The 12,197-nt window shown below is 42.7% G+C and overlaps 1 protein-coding gene across 2 annotated transcripts in view; it reads left to right on the forward strand.

Moving 5' to 3' along the window:
- The window catches only part of zgc:158464 (uncharacterized protein LOC791139 homolog), a 97,933-nt gene that overhangs the window by 77,789 nt on the left and 7,947 nt on the right, over positions 1-12,197 (forward strand). For both annotated transcript variants that reach the window (XM_041935719.1, XM_041935728.1), the window contains 2 exons: positions 8,572-8,746; positions 8,847-8,966. In XM_041935719.1, the coding sequence (XP_041791653.1) occupies positions 8,572-8,746; positions 8,847-8,966 (295 nt within the window). The remainder of the gene's footprint in view (positions 1-8,571; positions 8,747-8,846; positions 8,967-12,197) is intronic.

A 12,197-nucleotide genomic window follows, 5' to 3' on the forward strand; every position in this document is an offset into this window, starting at 1 on the left:
AGTTATGTTATCTCCCAGAGTTTCTGACCTTCTGCCTCCATTCTCCACCCTCCAGCCCCACCGGTCCAGCACCCCACTCCTCTCCCATCAGGGTAGACAGCAAGCCTCTCCTCCTTGCAGCCACCTTTCTCTAGATTAGCCCTCTGACACCGCGGGCGCAGCCATTTAATTGCCTGTCGGATTGAATATTCTCCAGCTTCCCCCTTCATCTAGCTTGCATATTGCTTCTCATTTGCATGTCCTGTACCACCACTGCTGCAATTCCTTGCATGGTGGAAGACAGACAAGTTCACAACATTATGCTTATCCTCTAGCCAGTGCAAGACAGTGACACGCTAATGATTAATGAAAATAGCTGCATTCTTCTCATTCTTCTCTGTGGCAGCTGAAGTAGCACTTAGTTAACTCTCTTTAGAAAGTTGTGAAAATGTGGCTCTAACTCTGACTTATTAATATCATGGGCCCTTAACTAAAAGTTATAACCAGTGCAATAATGACCAAAACTACAAAAAACGAGATCCAGGTTTTCGAGAGAACAGCAACTTATTAACATATCTAAAGTCACCCCGTGTTCAGTATCAGCTGGCTGGTTCACATCTGCCAATCTGCTGCTATTCTCTTCCTGTTTGCCCACTGACTCCTGAGTCAAATAAGGCCGTCGTCACCCTTACATGATGATGTATATGTATGTCTGTATAGTTGGCACATTGATGATTTCAGAGGGCTTTCATAGATAGGAGTGCAGGCTACCATTGATAGCTTTTTTCCCAGTTTCAGATCATTTCAATCTAATTCATCAGCGACCTTTACTTGTTCTAGAGGCAAATCTGACTTAATGTCATTCCACCAATCTTCTATGATGTTATATCTTTATTATTGATTTTTGAATATATTTTCCTATTTTATTTGTATGTAGTTTTGTTTCTTTTGTCAGTTTGTTCTTGGCAGGTGTTGTTTATGGGATAATTTAAGGAACAACACCTGCATGATTTTGTCCTTTATGAACCTGATAAGAACTCTCACTGTTTTTCAAGCGCCACTTATTCATTTTTGAGGGTATTGTTTACCAGAGCTTACAATAATTTTAGCTTCTTCTACTTTTTTCCATTTACTGTCGTAACATCTTTAGCACCATGGACAGTGACATTAAACTGTTCTTAATAGCACTGGAAGATCTGTGTTTGAAGATTTACCCATGTAGAGACAGTCATTTAACACTCTTAACCTCCAGAGGAGCATACACTGCCTTTCCAAAGCAACTATTCCTAGACTATGTTTCTTTATTAGTCTTTGTTTCTAACACCAGCTTTCTCTTAGATGATGAAAAACCCTTCCCCTCACCAGCCCCTTTATTAAGTATCCTGAGCTATTTCATAAGTGGCCCTTGCTCAGTGACAGATATGCTTTTCCAAGGGTGCTCGACTCACCATGGTAATACGCCTGGACTTAAGGCATATATTATTTAAGGGGCAAAGCCCAGAGAGTGTCCACTGGCAGGACAGATTGCTCAAAGGTACATTCATTCAGTGAAGAATACTGTCTACATTGTTGTTTATCTTAATATAGAGGCCTAAGGTCTTTTTCTCAAACTCAGCACTGAGAATAACTGCAGAGAGTATGCTGATGCACTGTTTCAATGACTTTCTGTAGCTGAGCTCAAGGCAGCTTGTATTTTGTAGTCTGCCCTTTCAAGGCACAGCATTGTATTATTTGGTCCTGCATTATTTTAGTAAAAGTATGGATTGAGAACTTTGACTTAAATTAGTCAATCTGGGTTCAAGTCTGAATTGAGAGGCCAGAGGTTTTCAGGTAGGGTTGGAGTTCGATAGCATTTTGTAGAGTCCCAATCCATTATGTAATCTTCTTACTGAGTCTGAATGCTTCCAAATCCATTATTGAAGTTGAACCTTTATCATTTGTAAGTAACCTATGACCCATAAAACTTATTTCTTTTAGAAATCCAGGTATCTTAATCCACCTGGAACCAAATCCACGCTTTGTATCTGCTATCAGAACCCAACCCTACTTTCCGGTAAACTAACTACTCTTCTTTTTCAGTGCTCCGGTCCTTTCCTTTTCTACTCCACAGCTACTGCTGATTCTTGGATTATAAAATAAACCAGCTCTTTACCACAATACTGGCACCTTCTGCATTTATCTATTTTCCACTTATCCCTTCTTCCTTTTCTCTTTTTTCCTCTCTGCTTGCTGTCATTACTTCCCCTTCCTCACTCCCTTTGTTGTTGTCCATTTGTGCCTCTCGTTGCTGTCCTCTCCTTCCCTCCATCTCTCCTCTGGTGACTTGGGCGACACTTGCAGTAGAGATTAAAGTGATCAAGGACCTACCGTGGCCCCCTCCCGTTGGGCAGCTCAACACCAGCCCTCCCGTGGTGGAGGAGCTAGAGTCTCCCTCCCAGACAGCTCAGCCCTCGCCGGGACAGACGAGCTGTGACCAGCACCACCATGGTGGGTGTTGGTGTTCACATTGTCCAGCATCATTCCCATCCGTCCCCCTCCCCAGTCCATTAGTCCATCACCCATATGTTCGTCTTCCACTTCCTTCAGTGTGGTTGTGTGTCTCTCTGTCAATCTGACTTTGTTAAGGAACGTATGAGTGGTGAAGAATGTGTACGTGCTGACTAAATCTGCATGTGCTGTCAGTGGGATTTGTTGCATGCGTATCTGTAACTAAATATACATAACTGGCCACAAAAATGTTATATTTCGCTTGTAACAAATTTTGCAGTAATCTTCCTGAATAAAATGTAAGTTTCTACTTACACTTAACTAGTCAGTGATGCCTTTTTTCAGAAGCACTGTATAAAATGACTTTAGGTATTAGCCCGGTAATGACCGCACTTTTCCATCTGGATTACATGTGGCAGAAAATCACTAATTCGTGTGCAGGTTTTAGGTTTGAAGGCTCATTAGTTTTAATTGTGCTGAACTGCCTTCTGCATGCGTAATTGCCATTTGCTGTGACCCCCATTTCCTCTTGTCAACATACTCATAACCATCCCAGATGTCCCTCTAGTTCTCTACAAGTGGCTTACACGAATTGAAAAATCTAACTAATTTGAGGCGATTTCAGTTCTTGACTTGAGTTCCTGACTCTTCACCTCAAGTTTAGCCATATTTACCATTAATTTTTCTGTTTTCAACCAAACGGGCCATTAGGTGATTTTTGAGGCCCCTCCATAGACTCACACTCTGACTGCTGTAATTACCCAGGGAAAAGAAGGACGTGTAGCAGAACTAATGCCAGGAATGGGATTTCCCCTGGCAGAGTGGGAAGACTTAAAGTGAGACCATGTAAGAGGACACCGCTGCGTGCTGCAGGCGAGGACAGGGCAAGGAGTTGATTTATGTCCATAAATCCATGGGAAAGGTTCTGGTTCCCTCTGTGATATGAGTGGGTTTAAGATTGGCGTCCAGCTGTAAAGTGATCCTCTCTCTGTCTGAGCCAGTATGGTCCCACTCTACATCTTTGGGGTCAAAGGTCACTGTGGCAGACATGGGGGGTGATGGCCTCCACGACCCCTGTGAATACAGTTACAATGCACTCTCTTGACCTCAGCGTGCAGGCAGACCCTCAGCGACACACCAAGACATTAGTCATCCTTACATGCACAGGATTGCTTACATACTCCAGATTGGCTCAGCCAGGGCAAAGGGCTAAGTCTGTGTGTGTGTTTGTAAAAGGCTTATGTGGTTATCTCTGGTATAGACCGAGAAAAAAACAATATCCATTACGGTTCAGGGAAATCTGCCCTATTCGTCAAACCTCATTATCAAAATTTAAATGCGGCTTGACAGGGTAGATATTACATCTACATATAAATGGAGAGCACTTTTGTCTGAGCATAATGAAGAGCTTTTTGCCTTTGTTTTTTGACATGAATTAATTATCCACGCTGTGAAGCATTTCTCTCACCTTCTCCTTCCTCTAATCTAAGTATAAAAAAAGTAAAAAACTGTAATTAAAGAATTTCCAGATTTAATTCTAAGAAGATTCACTAGCTGACACTTCGGAGGGTCATTCCTTTATATGGAAAACCTAATTAAAGTCTCTTTTTGGGATTTATTTAAAGGAAGAAGGCATATTCCTAGAAGGTGAAATCTCTAAAAAAACGTATTATTAAAAGCCGTCTAACAAATCATTCTTTGAATTCCCGATGCACATAATTAATATCAACATAAAAGTGAGTGATTTTTAAAGCAACCAGTTCCCGGGGTATCATAACATGCTGAGCACTATTTTCAGTGTGCAGTGCATTCTAATGAGATGCAGACCTGTTAATCATTTCACACGTCTTAGCTGGAAAACTTAATTTTCACCTCACAGTGCAGCGGTCGATGGCACACTTCGCCCCTCAGAGTAGTCATCCTTTTTGATAGGAGTAGCATTAGTAAATGAGAATTAATTAGCCGGCTTAATTAGAGAAATTTGCTCAGGAGTGTGTGCAGGGGGGGAAGAGGAGGAGTCAGGGTGTTCACAAGCCTCAAAGATGCACTTTATTCTGAGTATATTTTTCATGTTTCTCTTACTGTATGTTTTGACTATTCCCTGGAAAAGTTTACTATCTTTGTGGCCACCATAAGTCTCTCCCTCCCTGTTCTTATGCCGTCATTTAGCCTAGAGTAGCACAGCGCTGTAGTTTGTGGATTGGTCGCAGTATATTTGTGGAAATGCCATCTTAAGCTCTGTGTTTATCTGTCCCAGCCAATCAGCTCACACGCTCTCCCTCCTCATCCTCCTCTGTGCTCTCTAAAGGAAGCGATATATGTGACTGAAGGGGGCAGGCCTTTCAGCCATCAGTCACCATCTGACTGACAGTTCAATCTGATACACAGATTCCATTAGCTGTGCCTTACAAGCAACAATACTGATAACACACACAGATGCCCATGCACATTTACGTACGTGTACTCGTGTGTATGCGTAGGCGCGCGAGCGTGTGTGTGTGTTCACCCTCTCGTCCCTCTTAAGCTGCCTCTCAGAGCTTTTGTTCTCCTCCGGGCCAATCCCCTCGTCAATCTCCTGTCGGCCATGTCTCAGACTGTGTGCTCCAGAGAATTAAAGGGGAATGAGTTTGGCTCGCGCCCATTGATATTCAGCCTTAAAAAATAATTCCACAACAGTTTGAAGCTGGTGTTGTTTGAGATGGCAGGCAATCAAAGCAGACATAGGTCCATTCACTGTGGAGCAAATAAAATGATAGCTTTTGCTTAGTTTAGAGGCTCTCTCTTCAGGGCAACGCTGCTCTTGTAGAACTATGCACTCCGCCTGTGGAAAAGTCTCAGCTCTGGCAGGAAAGGTTGATGGGGTGAGCTCCACTGAGAATAGCCTCTCAGCCATTCCTAGGAGGTGGAGGAATAAAAGGTTTAATCAAGGTCAAATAAAGCACTGATTGTGTTGAATCTGAGGAAGAGTAGGAATTAGTGTGGGTGCTGCGAGAATGGAGAAAATGTTAAGAGCTGCGGTCAGGCGGATGGCTGAGTGGGCTGCAGATACTCTGAGAGATGGACTGTGTGGAAAAAGCAAGATAGCAGCATTCATCCTAATGCCACACTAGCAGATACCTTTATCAGCCTCGTATGTTTAGATGATTGGTGAACTGAAAAATCATATAACGTTCAAAGTATATTTTTTAATCCAACTTGTATATGGACATATAATGTGAATTCTGTTGCAGGATCAGACATAATCAGTGACTGATAGACCTGCTTTAGGACCATCAGGAACAGTTGAGATAACAGATCAAAGCTGTTACTGCCCTGTCTCTCCTCTTTTCTTCTACCACTGGATGAGCAGACATTCCTCCACAGTCCATTTTCCGCTATCTTTTTTCTGTCCTTGACTAACAGATGCACAGAGGGAAAGACAGAGAGGCTCAGAGAAGCAGGACTGGAGTGTGCGAGATGGAAAGATGAAAAGAAAAGGTCAGGGGGAGAAAAAAAGAGGAAGGTCCAGACATATGCAAAGAGGAAGAGAGAAATTGAAAGGGAAGGAGGGAGTGAGAGCAATTGGCTGCGTCTTCATGTTGTGATCTGTCAGCGTTGACAGGGATGAGCGGAGCAAACATGCATCTCCCTTGTCCCCTTGGTCAGTTTCCATGGAAACACTATTTCTCACCCTTACACATATACTGTATGTTCATTCTACTTGCACTGTATTCCCAGCAGCCGGCATGTGGTTCAAATGGACTGTGTGAAAAAGGAGAGTGTTAATAATGTCTTTCATGTGGACTTGCTTGCAACAGAGGGGCATCATTTGACTGTCTTTAGTCGAGCATACGCATCAGACCCTGAAGAAGCGAAGCTACAGCTCATAGTCTTCCACGGGTCTGAGGTTAGAGCCACAATTTACCCAGCTGTCATGCAAGAGTACAATTTGTCTGTCATTGTAAGACTCCGTATAACGGACAAAAGTGCAGAGGCCAAGATAACAATGGTAGCTGTCATTCGGAATAATCATTTCCATGCATTTATATTTAGGGAAATGCATCACTAAGCTCGAGGCCAGCAAGTTCAACCTGGACCTGAGTGGAGGTGAAGGGGAGCCCCTGGTGGTCGGAGCTGAAAAAGCAGCAGGGTCTCAATGCCCTTACCCAGCGTTGGAACATGCTCTATCACAGGCAGAGGTGGAAGAAGTACTCAGATCCTTTAGTTTTATTAAAAGTACTACTACAACAATTTAAAAATACTCTATTGCAAGCATCTTTTCTTGCAACCAAAATGTACTTACAGATGTATTATCAGCAAAACTGTTCTTGAAATATCAGAAGTACTTGATTTGCAAAAAAAAGAAAAAAGGGGCCTGTGACTGATATCTTGTCGTGTATGACATCATTAATGCTGCTCCACCAATGTGCAAGCAGCATTTTACCGTTGTAGCTGATTGACATGGACATGGTTCTAACAACCTAATGTACAGTTCGGCAGTTTAAGCCTGAGGGCTCCCAACATAGCTTCTGTCACGAGATAAGTCTGAGAGGGCCTGTGATGATTAATGGGATGGGAAAGAAAAACACACGTCTGCGACGCAAACTTGTATTAATTTTTCACAATTTTCTTGTGAAATGTGAATAATTTTACATATGACAAGAGCTGTTAATCAGACTCTGCAAGTTGTTTTGTAAAGATAGAACCGCTGGTTAAATCTATCACAATCTGTTGCATTTTAGAAGGTGATTTTATGTTTTAAATGAAGTCTGAATCTTGGAAGTCACTGATAACCATAGCTGTTGTTCTGTTAGAAAAAAAAATCCATGCATTGTCACATTTACAGTATCTACAAAAGATCCTCTGTTTTCCCACTTAGGGGTGTCCAGGAGCTCAATGAAATTTGTTGACATGGTGTTGTCTGGTATCGCCTAAATTGATTGATTGATACTGTCAGGCCAACCACTCAGTCTGGTGCAGGAACACTTTGTGAGTTCACAAACTGTAAAGTGTAATGTGATGCAACCCTCTGACTGTAAAGCAGAGTCTAGACAGATGTAGACCCATCTCCACTGACATGTTGTGAAGATCACAGTGCCTGTCTGTCTGTACAGTGCCGGTCATGTAATTAAACACTAGAATGAGACTAGCCATTAGTTAATCCAGAGGCTGTGAGCTTCATACTACATTACCTCCTTCCATCAAAGGCTTAGCTTTGATGTGTTGATCTGAAACTCTTGAGCAGTCAACATTCTGTAGCTAAAGCTTGTCATATAGCTGTTGCTGTTATTGCTTGAGAAGCATGTCAGTGGCTCCATATAGGTCTTTCCAAAGCCAAGTGTGCTGTGGCATCAATTACAGAGAGTGACAGAAGGAAAACGGCTAAAACACACATGTACACACCCAGATGACCTCACTGCTACTTAGTGTCCAGCGTTTCATTCCTTTGGTTTCCACAACCCTCTGACAGAAGTGGGAATTCACTTTTATCTGTCCTTGCAGACATTATCTGCTCTTCTCTTGTTTGCTTTTGTAAATAGCGGTAAATGTTTTTCTGTGTGCTGATTGGCCGTGAATTTGCCAAGTGACACCACCACCACCACCACCCACACACACACTATCAAACACTTCCCTGTGAGGCTGCCAAGACAGCTTATCATGTCCACAGTTGACCGTGAGAGTTTTGGAAAGCCTGTTTAATGTTTAACTGTTTAACACGGAGTGCTTGTGCATAGGGTGTTTGTGTGTGTGTGTGAGAGAGAGAGTGTGTGTGTGTGTGTGTTTCTCACTAGAGTGTGTACACAGTGTGGACTCCACTGTGTGTACATGTCCTTCAGTTGGATGAGTTACACAAAGTGACACTGTGTGTATGTGTGAAAGCACAACCTAGATATCTGTCCTCACTCATTGCTCCGTTCTAGTTTAGTAGTTTAGTCACTCGCAATTTGCGACATGACTTTCTCATATGTCTGCCTCTTGTGAAGCACACCAGCTTTTCCGATTGACCTTGAGCTGTATGGGACTATGTTGTAGTATCATCAGAGATGTGAGCGATCTCACCGTTTGGAAATATCCATCATATTCCAGAATAAAATATTTCAGCTGTTGCTTTTTCTGTTATTACAGTCCAGTTTGATGGTGTGGACAAGTCTCGAATGTCACCTACCAAGGAAGGGAAAAGCCGGCCGCTGCAGCGACACTCCAGTGGCTGTCTGGTCAACACCAAGATGACATCACTGGACCACTGCAGCTCCTCTCTTGGGGAGCGCATTGACCCCACCATGCCCCTGGAAAGCCAGTTGTGAGTTGGATTGTAGTTTTGCTTTATAATGAAAGCATTTTATTTCAAATACACCACTTTGGCCCTTTTGTTCATCCTTATTTCCTGTTGTGTGTTGTAGCTGGTACCACGGAGCGATCAGCCGGACAGATGCTGAGTCTGTGCTCAGGTTGTGTAAGGAGGCCAGCTACCTGGTGAGAAACAGCGAGACCAGCAAGAATGACTACTCCCTGTCCCTTAAGTAAGGCCAACACTCTCTCTTCCTCAATCACAAAGCACAAACATTATTTTCAGATACAGAAATGCATTTGACAGCTGGGTGAAAGAGTTATTGCAAATGCTCCCTGTCTATCCTGCTTAAGTGTCAGAGACTTGAGAAAATCAAGTGTCTGTAAATGCCGGCAAGTACATTTTTTCTATGATTCGTACACAGAACAAGTGTCAAGGAATATTTGCAACAGGCCTTCCTACTATTGGTGTACACAGGCATGTAAGGACGAAGTGTAGCAGCTACACATTCTTACTGGTGGAGTACACATAGTGAATGCATCCTACATATTGCTTAGAAAGGTCCTTGTATACCTGTGCCCCAGTAGTCTGCTGATGCTGCCTTTTCAATATGGTAATACGTTTCACCTGTCAGACCTCCATCTCCCACCTACATCCTGCCCATCCCTTGTCCTCCACCTCCCTCTGGTAACCCCTCTGACACCGTCTGATTTGCCCATGCTCCCACAACTCAGTTAGCGGTGCACTTCATCAGTGACCCCTGATCCCTGCCGTGTTCAGCAGAGGGTTCAAAGGAGACACTCTGATTGGTTTAGTCCAGTCTGACATTTAGTGTAGAGGTGACTTGAGCTTGAAGGCCCACAGTGCAGTCACATCCCATTCTTTTGACAGGAACATGCGACTTTGGTGGGTTTGGTTTAATTTTTTTCATTACCAGGTGCCATAGCAACAGTGTCACTCATAGCCAGATGTGTACAGGCCTCTGACACCTTGCCACAGTCAACTTTGGCAAATTCCCCTCAGCCGTCAGCTTTAAAATCTTAGTGTCGTTGTTGACGAATGGTCATTTCACATTTCCTTTACATGCAGTCCTTCAAGGCAGGCTCAACCATATGACATGTGAAAATCTCTACAACTCCATGACGACCTTCACATGAGAAGAAACTATAATTTGCTAAAAGACATTGATTAGCCTCTTGTCATTACGGCAGAGCTCGTCTTGCTGGATGCTTGTATATCTTGGCAAGGAAACATAATGCTTTCCACTGCTCCAGTTCTCTTCATGCTGCCTGTCTAACTTCCCGTCTCAGTGACTGATCATCTGCTTATGCTTGTGTGGCTGCCTCTTTTTCTGCCTTACTGATTGGCAGAAGCCTGACTTACTGACTGCGGGGTTGCCGACCTGCTGCACTGTCATTCAGACCGATTCTACAAATCAAAGGGACTAAACGCCTGTATGACTGGTGGAGAACTAAACGCTGTAATTTAATGTTTTTTTAAACTAGCCAACAAGACACTGTCTTTTAATTATCCGCAATGTAAAGTTGCTGAGAAAGATTTTCAGGCCAAAGGGATTTTCCTTGAAGCTAAAAGGGATGTAAATGTAATAATATCACTTGTAATAGTGTTGAGAAGGAAGAAATACATTTTTTAGTTCTCAAAAAAGAGGAATGCTGATCAATAGCTGTAAAGTGCAAATGAAGACCAGAATATATGGTTTAGAACCACACAAATACTCACACCCATATTCACCACACATGATTAAGAATCAGCTGGTCTAATCATCCCTTAACTATTCAAGTAAATGATATCAATAAAACAGAAAATTATAAAACAGATAAGTATAAAACAGAGATTTGAGACCTACGTAGGTAAGACCAAGGTGGACTCACTCACCCATATCTCTAATGTAGACAGAGCAAAAGGTTTTTACTACAGGTGTGTTGATATATGGTGTGATAATGCAGGGAGTGAATTTGATGAATGCACCTCTAATAAGCACCACTTCAATTTTGGCACAAGAACCTATAACGATATTTTTTGCGAAGCTAGAGAGAATTAATCCATCCGTCTCTCCATTATGGTGAAATGCATATTACCTCCCCAAATGGAATAGCTGATTGGTAGATCAATTGAATGAATAAAATGTTTGAGGAGGAAGACCAGGAGTCACTGCGAGCATGCTAAAACAGATGATTTCCGCTGTAATTTTTTTTTTTTTTTTTTTTTACTTACTTAATCAACCAGGCGATAATAAGAGCAAGATATTTTATTCTCAGTGAAAGTTTCATTTGATTTCTGTGGTGGGAAAAATGTTTTAACCTCCTTCTTCAGTAATGGCCTCGCTAACATTCATGTAGTTACACTGATTCACATGCCACGGCGGTCCAGCTGACCGTCAGTAATGAGCTCAGGATAGGGGAGAGCAGTTGGTGAAATGTTTTACTAATGGGCAGCTCAGTTGCTAAGGCAGAAGGTAGCTTTACTAATGATAGTTTATTGCCCATATTATTTCATTCTGGCAGGTAGTGCCTGCAACTCTGATGTAAAAGCTGCTGTTTTCAAAAACCAGAAGTCATCGAATGAGAGGAGAAGAAGAGAAGAGAAATATTGCTGATGAGTTTGTGTTGCGATCAGTGCAGCTAAGTTATTTGACCTCTATAAGCATGGCCTGGGCCAGCAGAGGTATTCTCCCCTCCTTTCATCATGTGGATGACTCCAGGGCCGGCCTCAAGCTTGCCGGGACCCTAAGCTGAGCAGGACTCGGAGATGGCCCGGTGGCTCTGAGCAGACACTCAGTTTGCTCCTGCCTTGGGCAACCCTCACAGTTGACAGGGTTGGCATTGATGAGGGCAAAAGTAAAGTTGATAGAGAAAGGACTTAAAGATCTGCAGCATGATTATTTTATGGCCTTTAATTAATCAGATCTTCACATCAAATGATGTCAAATGCATGCCCATCTTTTCCTTTCCTTCCTGTTGTTGAATGTGTTCAGATGACTGGTGAGATTAACTAACTAACTTAACTCAGGGTTGCTCAGTTCAACAAGGCTTTCAAAAACAGTCCGTTTCAGTTCTCTCGGCATGGAGCTGCTCTAGTGTGTCCCACAACTAAGCGCACATTTGTGTGGTAGATTACTTTCCCGTGTTGCGCGTCCCGGTGGTTCAGCGCTCTTGATCGTATGAGATTATTAGTTGTCACCGCGGTACTCATCACATCGCTCAACTGGGCAGCTCTGGTGCAGAGAATTTCCTGTGACTGATATTCCCAAACGGTGCTTGTGACACAGTAGGAACTACATTTCAATATAGTCAGTGGGCCAAATATGATTTTAATTTTAAAATGACTCACAGACCATACAAATGAAGATGTCAGGCCCGACTTACTTACTTAAATGTTGCCATCAAGGCTAATGGACTAAATTCCTACACACCATTTTAAGATCGGTCAATTCTTTTCCTTT

This window comes from Chelmon rostratus, chromosome 1 (genome assembly GCF_017976325.1).
Source record: "Chelmon rostratus isolate fCheRos1 chromosome 1, fCheRos1.pri, whole genome shotgun sequence".
Classification (NCBI taxonomy): Eukaryota; Metazoa; Chordata; class Actinopteri; order Chaetodontiformes; family Chaetodontidae; genus Chelmon; species Chelmon rostratus.